Source organism: Megalobrama amblycephala, linkage group LG6 (assembly GCF_018812025.1).
Source record: "Megalobrama amblycephala isolate DHTTF-2021 linkage group LG6, ASM1881202v1, whole genome shotgun sequence".
Taxonomy (NCBI): Eukaryota; Metazoa; Chordata; class Actinopteri; order Cypriniformes; family Xenocyprididae; genus Megalobrama; species Megalobrama amblycephala.
The window spans coordinates 17,925,335-17,944,039 of NC_063049.1; the positions used below are offsets into that span (position 1 = coordinate 17,925,335).

Below are 18,705 nucleotides of genomic sequence, written 5' to 3' on the forward strand. Positions count from 1 at the left end.
ATCATCTGAATTTATGTCATGTATATACATTTATTTAAATGTATGCTTTTTTTGTTTGTTTGTTTGTTTGTTAATGTCAGGAATATAGTGTTCACACCAGAGCATAATTACACATTTTTTTTTTATCTAAGAACATAATGTTTTATTTTCAAACAGATAAAAATATAAGTAGCCTGAGCATACACAAAATTCTGGTATTATGTAATTTTAGTTTCCTTCTTAGTTCAAAAAATATAATCATATGAATAGTATCATACTGTACATTGGAGGACTGTTTGAACTAATATATATATTATAATTTAATATTTGTGCCCATGTCCTATAAACAAATCCCACTTTCATGGATCAAGTTGTTTCATTTAGAAATTTCATTTACCATATTTATATTTATCTGTGACTAAATAATGTAATTAACTTAAATCCAGTTAAATCTCATGAATAGCAGTATTTTAGTTCCCAAAGCTAACATTCAATTCAGTAAGTTACAAATAAACAAACTTGTTAATGAAAATGACAATGCACCCAATTTAAATATGCAATACAGTATGTGGCTTTAAGACCTATATTTCGCTATTTCTGCTGGTTTTAGTGTCATAGAAAGCTCTTATGCAAATGTCTTGCGTAGGAATAGTTTGTGATTATGATTAACATGGAGTAAATTCTTCCCTTTCTCTCCAGTGTAAGTGTTTTAGTTTGCTTCAGAGTTGTGTGATCTCTTCCACAGGTTATAGCAGTCCAGCTGCATTAACAGCATCCATCCCTGTAGATCAGCGTGGTCTCCTCATCAAAGGCTGCTGTACATCATTCTGAGGTTTCTGTACCCATGTGTGGGGAGACGGCCATGATTGCTGTTCTCCACCCTCACAGTCTTTGTTACTATAATTTCTAGACGAGCCATAAGGCATATTTGAGGTCTGATGTCTTGAATGGCTAATGTTTGACCTCAGATGTGACGTCCTGTAGCCCATCTGCTGCTCATTTTGTTCATCCAACATGTTCACAGAGGAAGCCACTTCCTTCAGAGTGTCTAGCGGCCTGAGAGGCATCGCTGCTTTAGATGACGATCTCTTTGGGTGCCTGAACATGGGCCTGTTTGACGGATAATCAATCTCGGTTTCAGTATCACCATCTCCTAAAACGACAATGCAGATTACTATTTACATTATGCTTAAAGGATTAGTCCACTTTTAAATACACTTTTCCTGATAAATTTACTCACCCCCATGTCATCCAAGATGTTCATGTCTTTCTTTCGTCAGTCGAAAAGAAATGAAGGTTTTTGAGGAAAACATTCCAGGATTTTTCTCCTTACAGTGGATTTCAATGGCTACCAACAGATTGAAGGTCAAAATTACAGTTTCAGTGCAGCTTCAAGGGCTTTAAACGATACCAGATGAGTAATAAGGGTCTTATCTAGTGAATCGATCGGTCATTTTCGAAAAAAATACAACCGTTTATGCTTTATAAACAAAATATCGCATTGAACGTACTTTCCGCTTCCGCATTCTTCATACCGCTTACGCTGAATGTCCTACGCCTTCCCTATTCAAGTTACGGAACGAAAACGGTTGTATTTTTTTCGAAAATGACCGATCGATTCGCTAGATAAGACCCTTATTACTCATCTGGTATTGTTTAAAGCCCTTGAAGCTGCACTGAAACTGTAATTTTGACCTTCAACCTGTTGGTAGCCATTGAAATCCACTGTAAGGAGAAAAATCCTGGAATGTTTTCCTCAAAAACCTTCATTTCTTTTCGACTGATGAAAGAAAGACATGAACATCTTGGATGACAAATTTTCCTGTAAATTTATCAGGAAAAGTGTATTTAAAAGTGGACTAATCCTTTAAAATCAGTATAGTTATGAAAATCCCTTGACCTCCATCAATGTTATATTTAAAACTCTCCACTAGATGCATATTTCTCACTTCCATCATATTAAACAGTCAGTTGCTGTCTATATGCAAAGCCTGTAGAATCCATTTTGCTGCAAGGACCAAAGGGTGAACTAGAGATGGTTCAATTACTGCTATAATACTGTATATTCTCTCACCTGTGTGACCGAATCTCCCTGGAGGAAATCCAGAGTTCAGACTCTGACCCATCGGCAGAGACAAAAACTTCTGGGACATTTTTGCAGCATTCTGGTGCAGCAGAGACGAGCAAGGAAAGGGTGACAGAAAAATGAAAAGGAAATTAAATAAAAATAAGACTTTCAGGTCTATATTGAGAAGGATATATACTGTACAGATCACTATGTGAAACTTGTACCCTGTATACTGTATATAAGTGGTCTCATTTATATAGTGTTACATACAGTGCCATGGAAGCTTCCAGCTCTGAGGCTGCGTCTTAAGCTTGTGTGCCGTCTCATCAGGATCTCTCTGGCTGTGATATCAGTGGGTAATGAATGCTTATTGGTATAAGACACTGTCTGTGAAGCATAATGGATAAAAAAATTATAGATCACAAATTATGAAATATTACAAGGGACATTAACAATTTTATGTCCCACATAGTAAATTCTACAAAACTGAATAACTGGAGAAAACATTCAACTCTTCTATAAAACATGGTTGTCTTTGTTCAGTGTAGCATTACTTGTTACCAGGCCCTATACCACCATACAAATCTGACATAAAAAAAATTGTTATATAATTAATTTAAATGGTACTGGGATGTTCTGAAACTTCCTATTGAGCATGTGACCCTTTTTTGTGGTGCTTTTGGTTGTTGACTTCCCTTGCAACCTTTATTATTTAAAAAAATACACCTTCAGTGCATTACTTTGCATATTGTTATACATGGTGTAACCGGTCCTACTCAACCCGCTCCCAGCATGATTCAAACCGACATCTCTGGCATGGGAGGCTTACTTAGTTACTTTTATGAAAAGTAATGTGTTACATTACTTTTGCATTACTTTTTATTACCAATAACCACAAAAAAGTGCAAATGTAAAGGCCCTTTCACACAAGTGAAATAAGCCTCATGCTGAAGGAAATGCAAATTTATGCCTGTACAGTAGAGGGCACTGCTCAAACAAACCTTTCATCCGTGCTGCTGTTCTGGATTAAAGGTGCCCTCGAATGAAAAATTGAATTTATCTTGGCATAGTTAAATAACAAGAGTTCAGTACATGGAAATGACATACAGTGAGTCTCAAACTCCATTGTTTCCTCCTTTTTATATAAATCTCATTTGTTTAAAAGACCTCAGAAGAACAGGCGAATCTCAACACCGACTGTTACGTAACAGTCGGGGTGTACGCCCCCAATATTTGCATATGCCAGCCCACGTTTCCAACATTATAAAAGGCATTAGACAAGGGCAGCCAGTATTAACATCTGGATGTGCACAACCAAATCATCAGACTAGGTAAGCAAGCAAGAACAATAGTGAAAAATAGCAGATGGAGCAATAATAACTGACATGATCCATGATAACATGATATTTTTAGTGATATTTGTAAACTGTTTTTCTAAATGTTTCGTTAGCATGTTGCTAATGTACTGTTAAATGTGGTTAAAGTTACCATCGGTTATTACTGTATTCACGGAGACGAGAGCCGTCGCTATTTTCATTTTTAAACACTTGCAGTCTGTATAATGCATAAACACAACTTTATTCTTTATAAATCTCTCCAACAGTGTAGCATTAGCCGTTAGCCACGGAGCACTATGAAACTCATTCAAAATCAGAAGTAAACAATATAACAGTATACAATACTTACATAATCCGACGCATGCATGCCGCATGCATGACGAACACTTTGTAAAGATCCATTTTGAGGGTTATATTAGCTGTGTGAACTTTGTTAAGGCACTGTTCAAGGCAAGCGCGAGCTCTGTGGGCGGAGAGCACGAGATTTAAAGGGGCCGCAGCATAAAATCGGCGCGGTTATAATGATGCCCCAAAATAGGCAGTTAAAATAATTAATAAAAAAAATCTATGGGGTATTTTGATCTGAAACTTCACAGACACATTCAGGGGACACCTTAGACTTATATTACATCTTTTAAAAACATAATCTAGGGCACCTTTAAATAAGAATAGGAGAAGGAAGTTCAACACTCTTATTTCTAAATCTAATCTAAAGTTATTTTTGCTTATTAGTATGGTTGAATTAGATCAGGGTCAGCAGCAAAGACATTAGTTAATAAAGTGAGATTAAATACATAAAGTATATTTGTGTAATTTAATATAGTTAATTATTACAGGTTTGCATAATATTCTGAGTTTGTTTTTGTTTTTTTACTGATTTTATTCATTTATTCAGGAATACTGAATGTTTTTGTGCATGTGAGATGAGCAAATGCATGTTCACATTTAGTCTAGAACTACAGTAACCATCATGTTTACACAGCGCACACAACACCTCTGCACTTTATTTCTCTCAACATGGGGACAGGAGAGCTGTCATCAATAAATGTGAAACAGTAACTTGTTTTACTTATTTAAAAAAAGTAACTTGGATATTTTGTTGTAAATTGAAAAAGTAATGTGTTACTTTACTAGTTACTTGAAAAAGTAATCTGATTACATAACTCAAGTTACTTGTAATGCGTTACCCCAACAGTGGGCGCAATAACAAAATTCGCAATAAAACTGGGCGCAATAAAGATCGCAGAAGTCTATAGTTTCAGTCGTTAGCGAGCCTCTTGAGGCCAGGGGAGTGAGGTTTACTCACACAGCTCTTACCAGCTTGCCTCCATTACAATAGAAAAGCTATGATAGAAAATTATGGGCTTTGAATTTAATATAACTAACCTAATTACTTTGAAATTTTAGTACTTTCAAGGTGTTGCTTTCTGTTGCTTTCCAGTATTGTAAGTTCAGGACATTCTGTCACAACTCACCCTCTGTCTGATCTTGTACATGTTCTTCGATAAGAGTTCATGCATATTTGTCACATCAGATGGCAAGAACTTCTTCCTGGACTTTGAGGCGTTCTTTCTCTCTTCACTATAATAAAAGACAACAGAGAACAAATCAACAGGAAGCAAATCATTGTGATGCTCCTGTGACCACAGACTTCTGCTGAAATGATTGCTCTATTAATGTAAGCTAAATTCAGAAATAAAAATGCAAAACCAGTTTCTAAGATTTTTGAGAAGCAATAGAAGTGACTATGCAAAAAGGAGACATACTGTAATGAAATTAAATTGGGAGCTGCACTGATGTCACCGGACATTGTGTCCAGAATCTCCATGGCGTTCTGAAGCTCCAGTTTCTTGTACAGAGCCACAATGCTCGACTCTGGACGGGTATCGCGGATTAAAATCTTGCGAATGATCCGGTTATTAAACTTCATGAACCTGACAATCAAAGAGTTAATAGATCAAAAGGAATGAATGAATCAATATCACATAGAAAACAGAGTGGACTGAACATTGATATTTAACTCCCACACATAAACTGAGTCACTGAATAAATGTCCTTTATCCATTCAGATCTTTTTTGCAAAATTGAACACAAAACTATCCTAAGGTAATAGCTGTGGTAGTAACTAACAGGAAATAAATTTACATAAGCCTGAGGCTGATGTAACGCATGTCTACATACAGACTGAAACAGAGCTGTCAGACCAGTCTAACTGGTGGCACAATTTTGAGACACTAAAGAAATGAGTAAAGTGGAAACATGAAATAATCCTACTAAGCTGCTATCAGCAGAGAACTGTACTTTTATATTCAGAAAAGCTGTGTAGTGAAAAAAAGAACTAAAGTGTAGAGTCTATCTCTTACTTGTCTTTCCAATAGTAGTGACTCCATTGTCCACATATATCTTCAATGCCTGTAATAGTGTGCTCCATTAACTGAAACAGAGTAATGGCATCAAGACTAACTAAACTGATCTTGATTTTTGATTAAGTATATGTTTAAATTGAATGAAACCAATGAAAACATACCCTGTTGTGAATCTCAACATTAATGGTCTCAAGGTTACGATTTGTCTTACGGACATTCATTAATTTTAGAAGAGGTCTTATTGTGATTCCCTGCAAAGAGAAATAGTCGTTACTATACAGTTTAAAAGACTTTTATTCAACAAGGATGCATTCAATTGATCAAAAGTGACTATAAAGACATTTAAATTGTTACAACAGTTTTCTAATTCAAATAAAAACTCTTCTCCTCAACTATCTATTCATCAAACAATCCTGAAAAAAAAAATGTTTCCACCAAAACTACTAAACAGAACAACTGTTAATAAGAAATGTTTCTTGAGCAGCAAATCAGCATTTTAAAATGGTTTCTGAAAATTCAGCTTTGCATTACAGGAATAAATTGCATTTTAAAATATATTCAAATATTAAACAATTATTTTAAATTGTAATATATAATGTATAATAAATATATTTCATAGAATTGCTGTAGTACTGTTTACTGTGTTTTAGTCAAATAAAAGCAGTATTGGGGAGCATAAGATTTAAAATATATATATATATTGAATAGTAGTGTACTGTATATGTAAAAGCCATTTATAGATCAGCACAGTATGCTGGAACAATATTTTCCACCCAATCCTTGCTGTACAAACGGCATCAGTCGATCATTTTATATATATATATATATATATATATATATATAATGCAATGATTTTACTTTGTCTCACAAAAACATGAGCACATGGCCAGCGAACACAAATCACAAGCCACCCCACCCCAAAAGGACGCCTCCTGGTGCACCTAACGAGGAACACCGGATACAAGACAGGAACATCAAGACAGAAAGGGGTCAAACTACAGAGACAAAGAGGGGAGAAAGGGAGGGAGGGAGGAGAGCCAAGCCAGTGCCAGCAGAACATCACAGCAGTCTTAGACAGGTCCGGAGACTAGGCAGACGGCCAAATCAGGTGGACTCTGGCGGATCTGGAGTCCTGGCTGAGAACCAGAGTGGAGCTGGAGGGGACGGACGAGCAAGGCTCCAGCATGTCTGTAGTCCCAGCAGAGGACCAGGGTGGTGCCGGAGGGACAGACCAGCGAAGTTCTGAAGTGGCTGGAGTCTCAGCGGATGACCAGGGCAGTGCGGGAGGGACGGACCAGGTGGGCTCCGGCACACCTGGAGTCCCAGTAGAGGGCCAGAATGGGGCTGACAGGGCAAGACACTTGGGCAGAGCCGGCAGGGCAGAGCCAGCAGGGCAAGACGCTTGGGTGGAGCCGGCAGGGCAAGATGCTTGGGCATGGTCTCCGTGGTCATATCGGGGGGAGCAGGGAGCTCAGGGACCACCAGACCTTGTGAGACAGAGGAAACCTTACGTCGACGAGGCAGTGGCATGGGGCTTGCTGCCTCTGAGGAAACTGCAGTATCCACGGCCGTCTCTGGGGGAGCTGCAGCGTCCTTAGCTAGAGGATTCCCATGGCGAGTAAGGAAATCCACAAAACCCCCAAAAGTCAGGTGACCCAGCCTTCTCATTCTCCACCAGTTTAGGGGCTCATCAAGGGAATAGTTAAACAGGTCCTCGAGATCCGCATCGTTGAACTCCAGTCCCTCTGCAGCATCGCTGAACTTTAGAGCAAACTTCCGTGGATCAGTCCCCCGTTGAAGCAGGGAGCTCAAGGCCTTAAACTGGAGAATGTGATCATAAAGGGGGCTGGAAAGAGTGGACGCTGGTGGATGGCACAAGCCCTTCTTCTGCTGAGTCCTCAATATAGCCAGTTCGTTCTGTCAGGGTTTGGAATGATGAAAGGAGCAAGGACTAAATCGCAGGAATGAAGGGATTTTATTAGAAATAAAAATAAACCAAAACACAAACAAAAACTATCCCGAGGGCAAAAAGAAGACAGACTTGACTTGACTTGAAGGAAAAGGAACCACACAACAAGAAATCTTAGACAACGAACTGGCACAGGACTGCAAACACGAGAATAAATAGGGAGCAAACAAGGCAGGAAATGAGAGAGAACATGTATTTTCTGTTCCCATTGTTCCCAGTTTTCACATCCTGTGTTTGTTCCTGTTTTACTTTGTTTCTATAGTTACTCTTGTTTGTTGCCATAGTGATTGATTACTCTCACCTGTTCCTAGCCTCTGTATTTATACCCCAGGGTTTCCTTGTTCAGTGTCAGGTGTTGTCCTTCGTGGATGTATCATGCGTGTTGTTTTTAGTTCTGTTTCTGCCTGCTTTTCCCCATATTTGGATGGACTCTGTTTTTTCTCTCTTTATTTTTTACTTTGCCTGGATTTACTTTTGTTAATAAACCGATAGAACTGCATTTGGATTGCAGGAACACCCTCATATGACTGAACCTGTGATCAGATCCCAATTACTCTTTCTCTCTCTCATATGCATGGCCTTAACATCAATGCAAATGTTCAAATATGAACAAGTTACTGCTGTACTTGTAAAGATAGTTCATAAAAAGGCTTGTTCGAATGCAAGCACTTGTCAGAAAGACTCTTGCTATGAAAAGGTACCTGAATGAACACTGTGAAGATGATGACGACAATCGTGCCTGTGATGAATAGCTTCTTGTGACCAATGCTCTCAGGGAGAGTGAAGGCCAAGGCAAAGGACACGGCTCCTCTCAGCCCACCATAGGATAAAGCAAACTGATCTTTGACGTTGAACGGAATTGTGCGGAAAGGGTTAATGATCTGCGTTAGGACCAGGATTCCTAAAAGAAAAAAGAAATATAATAACATTTGAGCCAATAACTCAAATTATGTAAAATTATGTATATATTTCAGGTGACATTTTTTATTTGTTTCAGACAGACTGCAATAGTGCTCTGGATTTTACAGATTACATCATTAGGCCAGTAGATGGCGACCAGTGACCAGACACTTATTCATTCAGGAACAAAACACAACTGTGTGATGCTCGAAGACACAATGATTGACTGCTTTGACTGGGTCCATTTTTGTTGGTGGAGCAAAAATAGGCAAACTAACTGGCAACTATGTCTAAAATGTAAGTTACTTATATTTCTGGTTTGTTAAATTGTTTGTTAAAAGTAACATTAATTAGCAATAATCTCAATCATGCTGGTGTGTCAACACAGCTGTGGAGATATTGTAACCAATGACAATAAGAAAACAACATGGCACTATTAAAAACTTCCTACTAATTTGAGAATTCATTATAATTCACAAATGACTCCCCATACCCAGGCCTCTCCAAAGCAGAGCAAATAGCAGAGTAAAGAGGATGTAGCCCCAGTTCCACTCGTGCTCTGTTGTTATGGTAACAACACCCAGGAAGAAAAAGATCAGAGTTTCTGACACACTTCCAACCATCTTAATGACATGGCGAATAGTGGTGCAGGAATGCTGGGATACATTCTCCTCCACGTAATACTTCATAGTCAAAGCACAGGTTACAATGCTGTAGAAACAGGATCAAAACATTCAGGAAAATGAATGTTATTTTCAGATATCTGGAATGTTCTCAGAACTTTCCTAACATTCTTAAAAGTTATGAACAAACGTTCTTACAGTAATAATAGAATGTTTGTTCAAAGTTATCAGGTCTTTTATAATGTTTGCAAAACGTTAGCACAAAAACATTATCGATACAACATTCATGGAGCATTTTTTTCTGAAACGTTTTAGTTGGATGCTCGTCTAACAGAGAAAATTCAAAAGCTGGGTAAGGACCCCTTACTTACGCCATGATGCTGGAGATGGCAAAGAGCTCGGCTATGAGATAGGCCATGTAACTGTACAGGAAGATGATAACAGGCTCGATCTCTCTCACTTTTCCAGTAAAGCGTGTGCTGAAGGCTGCTACAAAACCAAACAGTAGACCCAAAAGCACACCGCCCAAACCCACCACAAAAAAACTACCTATATCCAGAAAAACATCTCCAGCTTCAACCACAGGCATCACTGCTATATGACTGAAAAGATTATACAGCACCTGAAAAGAAAAACAGTGAGAACTACTGACACATACTTAATACACTATTGATGCACAAATACAACAACACATAAGTATGATGAAAATTAGAGTACAAATGTGAAGATTAAGACATGCAGAACATCACACATAAACACGTGTAATAGGATTACTTGCCATGTACAATGAAATGATCAAACTATGTGAAACAAAACTTCACTGTGGTTTCACCTAAGGCATGCTACAAATTCTTGCTTAATCTCTAAGCTGTGGTGTCTAGGTAAGTAAGTGAGTGTCAAGTGTCAAGTAAGCAGTTTCAAGAACAGTATCTGACCAGTCTTAAGTATTTAAAAGTAAAAAAGATTGTATCAAATCTTGGAAAGCACCAGTTTAACTACAATAGCTTAACACGCCACTATGATTTTTGTCTTAGGAATGTAAGAGCACAGAGTTCAAGAGTAAATGTAAAGGCACATTCACAACAAGGACGAAAACTATAAAGATAAAAAAAACATTTTAAATATAAAAGAACAGTACAGTCCACAATAACAATGATAGCAAAGAGAAACTATATCATTTGAATCGCTTTCAGAACAATTTTATCAAACTGATTGATGAATAATAAACTTTGACAGCCAATCAGAATCCACCCTGTTTTAAAACTGCAGCATGAGCTTATAATAAATATAACAACATCATGCGTTGGTGTGGACACTATAAAATAATTGTGGCACATAGTATTTTATAAAATGGTTAGTTCCTGTCCTTGATTCTGATTGGTCAATAGCTGTGATTTATTCACGATAAAACACGACTATGACCGCTTCACCCAACAGTTCTGTGTATCACTACACAACACCCTTAGCAACCACTCTTAGCAACGTAAACTGTATGTTCTCATTGATATTGTTCATTGAAGCTTACTGTATTATGTAGAAGAGTATTGAGAGAAAGAGATCGAGTGAGCGAGTTTATTACCTGCATTCAGATTTAGCTTTTTCCTTCAGGTCAGTCCTATGTTCATAATAAAAAATCTGTTTAAATGTCCGATGTATTATCTTGTCCTTTTAACAGTTAAGGGGTTTTCCCATGACTGACAGCGCTAGTCAAAGCATTTGTCAGTTGCGTCTCCGTGTTCACAAGTCAGACTTTTCAATGTAAAAGTTTTCGCTACTGACTGACACACTCATAAAGACAGTCTTTGCCACCATCTAATGCCGTAATAATGTAACTTCTGTTGCTGTTTACGGTCAGGGACTGTTTTTTCTGGCGGAAGGAAGGCTCTTAGTGAAAGTTTACTTCATGAAAGTTGCATTGATACATATTTTTGGTTTTAATATTTGTATTGTGTGGTAACTGTTTTATAAAAGCAATAAGGTACTCGAGGCTATTGCTGTATCGTGAATAAGTCACGGCTGAAGGGGTTCACTCCACTTCGCATCGTGCCTAACAACGCCCTTCAGCTGTGACTTATTCACGATACAGCACAGCCTCTCATACCTTATTGCTAACATAAATCACACTGAATTTTTTTGTTTGTTTGTTTGTTTCAGAGCATTCCAGTGTCAAGGAGAGGCCAAAACACTGCTCTTCTAAACACTGCTATTCTAGCTCCTCTTTCTTCTTACTATTCAAGTTCAAATGTAATAAAAAGTAAGACATTTAATTGTGCCTATAAATACTTTTATGTTTGACATAATAAAGAAAGGCGAGATTAAATGTATAACTTCTGATGCTAATTGTGTTTACCATGGTGTTTAAGCCTGTATCAAATGACCAAGCAGTTACGATGGCTTGTGTTGAGTTTTGGATTTCAGATAATCTGTTACTAGGGCAAGATTTGAAAGGAGATACTATACAAGCACATTTCTTTTGAAACAAACTGTGATACTTTTTGATGAATGACATAGCCCTGGATCTCTGCTCGCATTTACACAGTCACAGCATCTTAAAAACAGTTACTGATGTGCCAAATAAAAGTATGTTTCAAGCACATTTTCAATGGAGAGTATGGCAGTGTATTGCTCACAAGCATGTTTCATTCTTTGTCCCAAATCCTTTTCTCTGACTCACTCTTCATTTGCTTTTCAAGAATGCACACATCACTTACCACAGTGACAGCATCATTGAACAGGCACTCTCCAAATACCACAATATAGAGCTGCTCGTGGATGCTGATGTCCTCAAACACAGCGAGCACAGCGACCGGTTCTACGGCAGAGATGATGGAGGCGAAGAGGAGGTTCTCCTGCAGGTTAATGTCCTGCACACCAAAAGCCTCGATCTGGCAGATGGCAAACAGGGAGATGCCAATGCCAATAGAATTCCACAAGGTGCCAACAACAGCATACCACAGCACCGTACCAAAATTCTCAAAGAAAGGCCGAGTGGGCATGAAGTAGCCTGAGTCTAGAACAATGGGTGGCAACATGTAAAGGAAAAAGGCGTTGGAGGTGAGAACTGCTGGTGGCTGCTCGTGCACCAAGTGCATGATGCCTCCCACTATGAAACCAATGGAGATCAGCAAACAGGATTCCGGCACCCAGACCGTGATCTTATGGTAGACATGGAAACCTATTCAGAAAAAAAAAAACTATATTTATAGCACACAAAGTGTAAACATTGTGAAAGATTTATTGTTCATATATTCATTGTGTTATAACAGAGGTTTGTGAGATCGCGATAAACGGAGATGTCAGCTTATACTATTTCATAACTACTTGGGACTAAATTAGCCCCCTTTTTAGTGAATAAAGTATACTTTTAAGTACACTTTAAGTGTAACAGTAGTAAACTTTGAGTACACAAATAGTTTATACAACCACGTTTGTACCGCAACTATATTACAAGTTAAAGGTGCCCAAGAACGTTCTTTCACAAGATGTAATATAAGTCTAAGGTGTCTCCTGAATGTGTCTGTGAAGTTTCAGCTCAAAATACCCCATAGATTTTTTTAAATAATTTTTTTTAACCGCCTATTTTGGGGCATCATTAACAATGCACTGATTTACACTCGGCGCCGCCCCCTTAAATCGCGTGCTCCCTGCCACACCAGCTGTCGACTATATTACAGCGCATTTACAAAGTTCACACAGCTAATATAACCCTCAAATGGATCTTTACAAGATGTTCGTCATGCATGCTGCATGCATGCTTCGAATTATGTGAGTAAAGTATTTATTTGGATGTTAAAGTTTTATTCTGAGTGAATTTGAGGCTGTCCTCCGTGGCTAACAGCTAATGCTACACTGTTGGAGAGATTTATAAAGAATGAAGTTGTGTTTATGCATTATACAGACTGCAAGTGTTTAAAAAATGAAAATAGCGACGGCTCTTGTCTCCATGAATACAGTAAGAAACGATGGTAACTTTAACCACATTTAACAGTACATTAGCAACATGCTAACGAAACTTTTAGAAAGACAATTTACAAATATCAGTAAAAATATCATGCTATCATGGATTATGTCAGTTATTATTGCTCCATCTGCCATTTTTCGCTGTTGTTCTTGCTTACCTAGTCTGATGATTCAGCTGTGTGCAGCTCCAGACGTTAACTGGCTGCCCTTGTCTAATGCCTTTTATAATGTTGGGAACATCATGGGCTGGCATTATGCAAATATTGGGGGCGTACATATTAATGATCCCGACTGTTACGTAACAGTCGGTGTTATGTTGAGATTCGCCTGTTCTTCTGAGGTCGTTTAAACAAATGAGATTTATATAAGAAGGAGGAAACAATGGGGTTTGAGACTCACTGTATGTCTTTTCCATGTACTGAACTCTTGTTATTTAACTATGCCGAGGTAAATTCAATTTTTGAATCAAGGGCACCTTTAACTTAAACTGATAGTTTATTAGTTAACGTTACATACTTGTAGCACTTTTTTTATGTAAGTACACTTTGAAGTAGACTTTCAGTAAACTACTAGTTTAGTAGTTTTATATGTTTTCTTTAAGTGAACTGAACATCATACTTATAATTTAGTATTTATATATTATTTTTGCACTTTATTCTATGTATAGGCTACTAGGCTACTTTATACTTGAAATACGCCTTTAACTGTACTCTAAGTAAATTTGAAGTAAATTTCTATGTACACTACCAGTGGTCTACACAAAAATCCACATACTCAGAATTAGGAACATATCTGTTTTCTTTTAAAAAAAAATATTTTCAAAGAGTGTAAGTTCATAAGACAGTTTGTAAAATATGTGGGAAAAAGTAAACACAACTACAAATCAAGTATACATAGAATGCTTAATTATACTTTTAAGTATATCTCGATCAAAAGATTGAGTACAAGTATAGGCCAAATATGCTTAAACTAGTGTAATTTAAGTATACTTAAATGTAGTTTTAAGTATATTTCTGAGAAGTAGCCTACATAAAAAGTAGACTACAATTATATTTTATCATTTTTAGTTTAAAAGAAGTACACTAATATATTAGCACACTTGAATTTTTTTATAAAATTATTTTTTTCTAAGGGATATAAGCAATATCATACTCAAAGTTGTGCGATATGGCTCTATAAGCATGGCTGTGATTACATAACATGTAAAAGTGCATCAGAGAAATTCATACAAGCATTAACTGGGGAAAATTAAAATGGTTGTAATGGAAAATTAGTATACCCTATTCAGAGGGGACCGTGAATGTAATTAATCTATAGGTCTTAAACAGCTTTTGAATATGCAAGCTCTTTTAACATTAATAAATGTTAAGCATTTAAAACTTGTCATCTATTTTTAATTTAGGCCTACTAGTAGTCTACATTTATGTACTAAAATGTACATAATGCTACATTAAAGGATTAGTCCACTTTTAAATACACTTTTCCTGATAAATTTACTCACCCCCATGTCATCCAAGATGTTCATGTCTTTCTTTCGTCAGTCGAAAAGAAATGAAGGTTTTTGAGGAAAACATTCCAGGATTATTCTCCTTACAGTGGATTTCAATGGCTACCAACAGGTTGAAGGTCAAAATTACAGTTTCAGTGCAGCTTCAAGGGCTTTAAACGATACCAGATGAGTAATAAGGGTCTTATCTAGCGAATCGTTCGGTCATTTTCGAAAAAAAATACAACCGTTTATGCTTTATAAACAAAATATCGCATTGAACGTACTTTCCGCTTCCGCATTCTTCATACCGCTTACGCTGAATGTCCTACGCCTTCCCTATTCAAGTTACGGAAAAAAACGAAACTGGCGCCGCGTTCGTTCCGTAACTTGAATAGGGAAGGTGTAGGACATTCAGCGTAAGCGTTATGAAGAATGCGGAAGCGGAAAGTACGTTCAAGGCGATATTTTGTTTATAAAGCATAAACGGTTGTATTTTTTTCGAAAATGACCGACCGATTCGCTAGATAAGACCCTTATTACTCATCTGGTATCGTTTAAAGCCCTTGAAGCTGCACTGAAACTGTAATTTTGACCTTCAATCTGTTGGTAGCCATTGAAATCCACTGTAAGGAGAAAAATCCTGGAATGTTTTCCTCAAAAACCTTCATTTCTTTTCGACTGACGAAAGAAAGACATGAACATCTTGGATGACATGGGGGTGAGTAAATTTATCAGGAAAAGTGTATTTAAAAGTGGACTAATCCTTTAAGTACATTTTTAATCTTTTTAGATTTTAATTAAACTACAGATTAGAGTTGCCATTCTGACTAGCCATCACATATGCCAAAATAAAATAAATAAATAAATAAAAATTAAAAAGCTATTGTATACTGAGATACGAATTAGAGACTATTGATTAACAAATAAGTAGCCTATCTATAGGCTACTGGTAAACTGGAATAGATTTAGTATTGGACTATTTAATAGTAATAAACATACAAACAAACTACTAACATCAAAAACACACTAGCTAGTTTAAAGTTAAAACAAAGTTAGAATAAAGTTAAAGTTTAAAGTTAGAATATGTGATTGCTCACCTATTTTGGCAAATGAAGCAAGCAGCACCCATAAAGTAATCTCAAACGGGATCTGAATACGAGGGTAGTTCAGTGTAAACACCGTTTGGGTTTTGCCCGGGTCAGCATCAGTCTCACCCATCGTTTTCCATGGGGGAAGTTTAGATGGAGAGGTTGTCGTTTTATAAGCAACATTGGCGTTTGCTCTAAATCCATACACAAAAATTACGCAAAAAATAAAAACGCTGAGATGCGTCCTTACATCGAAATTAAACACCATATTTTAAATAGTAAATATGTTGCCTAAAAGATAAAAAAACAAATGTTAAAATAGTTTACATTCCTGCATATTGTTCCATTCATAAGCATAAGTATACGTCCCTTTTTCTTTAGGAGCTAATTACACAGCGATCATCGTATCGCGTGTGATTTTCCGCACTCGACTGAGTTTTGGCTCTCTGTCTCGCGCAGCCAGCAGGTGTGTGGTCATATCAGATGAGGTCAAATGCCACACCTGATTTGTCTGTGTAGCTACACTTTCCTTTGAAATATGTACACTTCCTTATAGCTCTCTGAAAGCATTTTTAATAGAAAGAACCTAAACCTGTTCCTAAATCCCACAACAAACAGTGGGGACGGTTGCAACATGGCTAGAGTGATGATACTCTTACAACACATGCTCAAGTTAACCCTCTCCTCCTTTCTGGAAGAAAGCAGCCACATGTGACCATTCCTTCTACAAAAAAATACTTTTTTTTTACTAAAGAAGTAATTTTTTCATGCTCAGAATTTTTGTCATACTGTCTTAGCTGTTTGTGTGAAGAATTATAAAGTTATATCATTTTAATCAGTGTTTTCTTCTAAAAGGTATAGCTATCATGTGTCAAGGCTATTGTCTCAAGCTAGCACAGCAAGTTTTTTCATGGCTGTCAGTGTAGGGACAGTTGCAACACACTGTTGCAACTGTCCCAATGATGACATTAATGTAAAAGCTTGTCATAACCAGTATTGTGTAAGTTACTCTCAAAAGTAATTAATTACTAACTTCTAATTACATCTTTCAATAGCCAGGTATCTCCCTTTTTTAAGTAAATACTGTCAGTCTAGGCCACAATGTAGCCTGCTTTTAATTTGTTGTTTTCTGTTCAGACACACACACACACACACACACAGTTCAGAGAAGTACACAAAAGTTTTTCAGTGAATTTCAAAGTCTTGATTTACAATTAAAATATTTTGTAGTGCAAATTTATTTTAACAATTAGCCAAAACATGGTTGTTACTTGAAAATGTTTTTTTTTTCCTTTTACTAGACTATGTCTTTATACAGTTAATTTAACTTAAAAAGCAAATTAATGATGCTAAAGAATGATTTTAATTACATTTTATTGAATGTTGCAACCATCCCCTCTTATGGGGTCAGTTGCAACATTTGACTTTGTCTATTCAAGTAAAATTGTATGTATATTATCATATGTACTCATGTTACACCGGTGTTGGTGGGTAGCTGACAGATGTGGGTTTACTGTATTAAAAATTTGCCTTTCAAATTCAAATAGCCTCTAAGAAATTGAAGGAAATGCAAAAAGTGTTGCAACCATCCCCACTCTCCTCTAAAGCTTAGAGATTCACACGCATTTGTGTTGTTCACAGTTAGTGTATCTCAGTTACAAACATGTAGGCTATCATGACAGTTTCCGCAAAAACAGTAGCCTAATTACAGCTATTAAAGGATTAGTTCACTTTCAAATAAAAATTTCCTGATAATTTATTCACCCCCATGTCATCCAAGATGTCCATGTCTTTCTTTCTTCAGTCAAAAAGAAATTAAGGTTTTTGATGAAAACATTCCAGGATTTTTCTCCATATAGTGGACTTCAATGGAGCCCAAACGGTTGAAGGTCAAAATTACAGTTTCATTGCAGCTTCAAAGCATTCTACATGATCCCAGACGAGAAATAAGGGTCGTATCTAGGGAAACCATCACTCATTTTCTAAAAAAAAAAATTAAAAACTTATATAAGTTTTAACAATAATTACTCATCTTGAACTAGCTCTCTTCTTCTTCTCTATTTAAATTTGGCAGTGTAGACACTGCTAAGTGTATTACTGCCCTCCACAGGTCAAAGTTTGAACTAATTGTTATATACTTGCACTAGCATATTGTATATGACAATTCAGTTCAAACTTTGACCTGGGGAGGGCAGTAATGTATAAAATGTATAAAATTTTAATTTTTTTTTAGAAAATGAGTGATGGTTTCTCCAGATAAGACCCTTTTTCCTCATCTGGGATCGTGTAGAACGCTTTAAAGCTGCAATGACACTGTAATTTTGACCTTCAACCGTTTGGAGGCCATTGAAGTCCACTATAAGGAGAATAATCCTAGAATGTTTTCATCAAAAACCTTAATTTCTTTTCGACTGAAGAGAGAAAGACATGAACATCTTGGATGACATGGGGGTGAGTAAATTATCAGGAAATTTTCATTTGAAAGTGAACTAATCCTTTAAAATAATTGTTTAATTGTAATTAGCTAATAAACTGTTAAATGTTAAATACTGCATAATAATCCTGGGTAGTTCGTATGTACGAGGTGGGAAGTCGTGTGTACGACGGTAGGTGCGTTCAAGTCACTTTCGTCGGCGTAAGATGGCGGTGTGCCTTCTCTAAATTAATTACACAAAATAACAACACTTCTGCTTCTAGAAAATGTAGAGCAAAGAATGTGCATTAGTTATATGTTGCTTTTTTATGTTTTTAATTAATTTATGAAGCCATTGTAAAATTTATTGTTACATATTACATTTTTTTATTGTGATGCTATCGTATTTTTGCTGGGAATCAGCTTACTTCTTTGTAAATAGAAAAGCCTGACAATGACACTGCTAAATACCTGTAAGTATTGTGGTATTTTACTATGTTTCTGACTGACACG

At 36.8% G+C, this 18,705-nt stretch overlaps 1 protein-coding gene across 2 annotated transcripts; it reads right to left on the reverse strand.

Moving 5' to 3' along the window:
* Positions 1-3: 3 nt before the first annotated feature.
* Positions 4-17,555, reverse strand: slc9a2 (solute carrier family 9 member 2). Of its 2 annotated transcripts, none has more exons than XM_048193156.1 (12): positions 15,789-17,551; positions 11,954-12,417; positions 9,614-9,864; positions 9,113-9,330; positions 8,421-8,620; positions 5,912-6,001; positions 5,748-5,818; positions 5,151-5,318; positions 4,860-4,965; positions 2,318-2,434; positions 2,054-2,144; positions 4-1,132 (listed from the first exon to the last, which is right to left on the reverse strand). In XM_048193156.1, exons 1-12 carry the CDS (start codon positions 16,045-16,047, stop codon positions 768-770), a joined length of 2,400 nt encoding a protein of 799 aa, XP_048049113.1. In that variant the 5' UTR covers positions 16,048-17,551; the 3' UTR covers positions 4-767. The 2 variants fall into 2 exon arrangements, with proteins under 2 accessions (XP_048049113.1, XP_048049115.1); XM_048193158.1 differs by having other exon boundaries at positions 895-1,089; positions 15,789-17,555.
* Between the last annotated feature and the right edge of the window lie 1,150 nt (positions 17,556-18,705).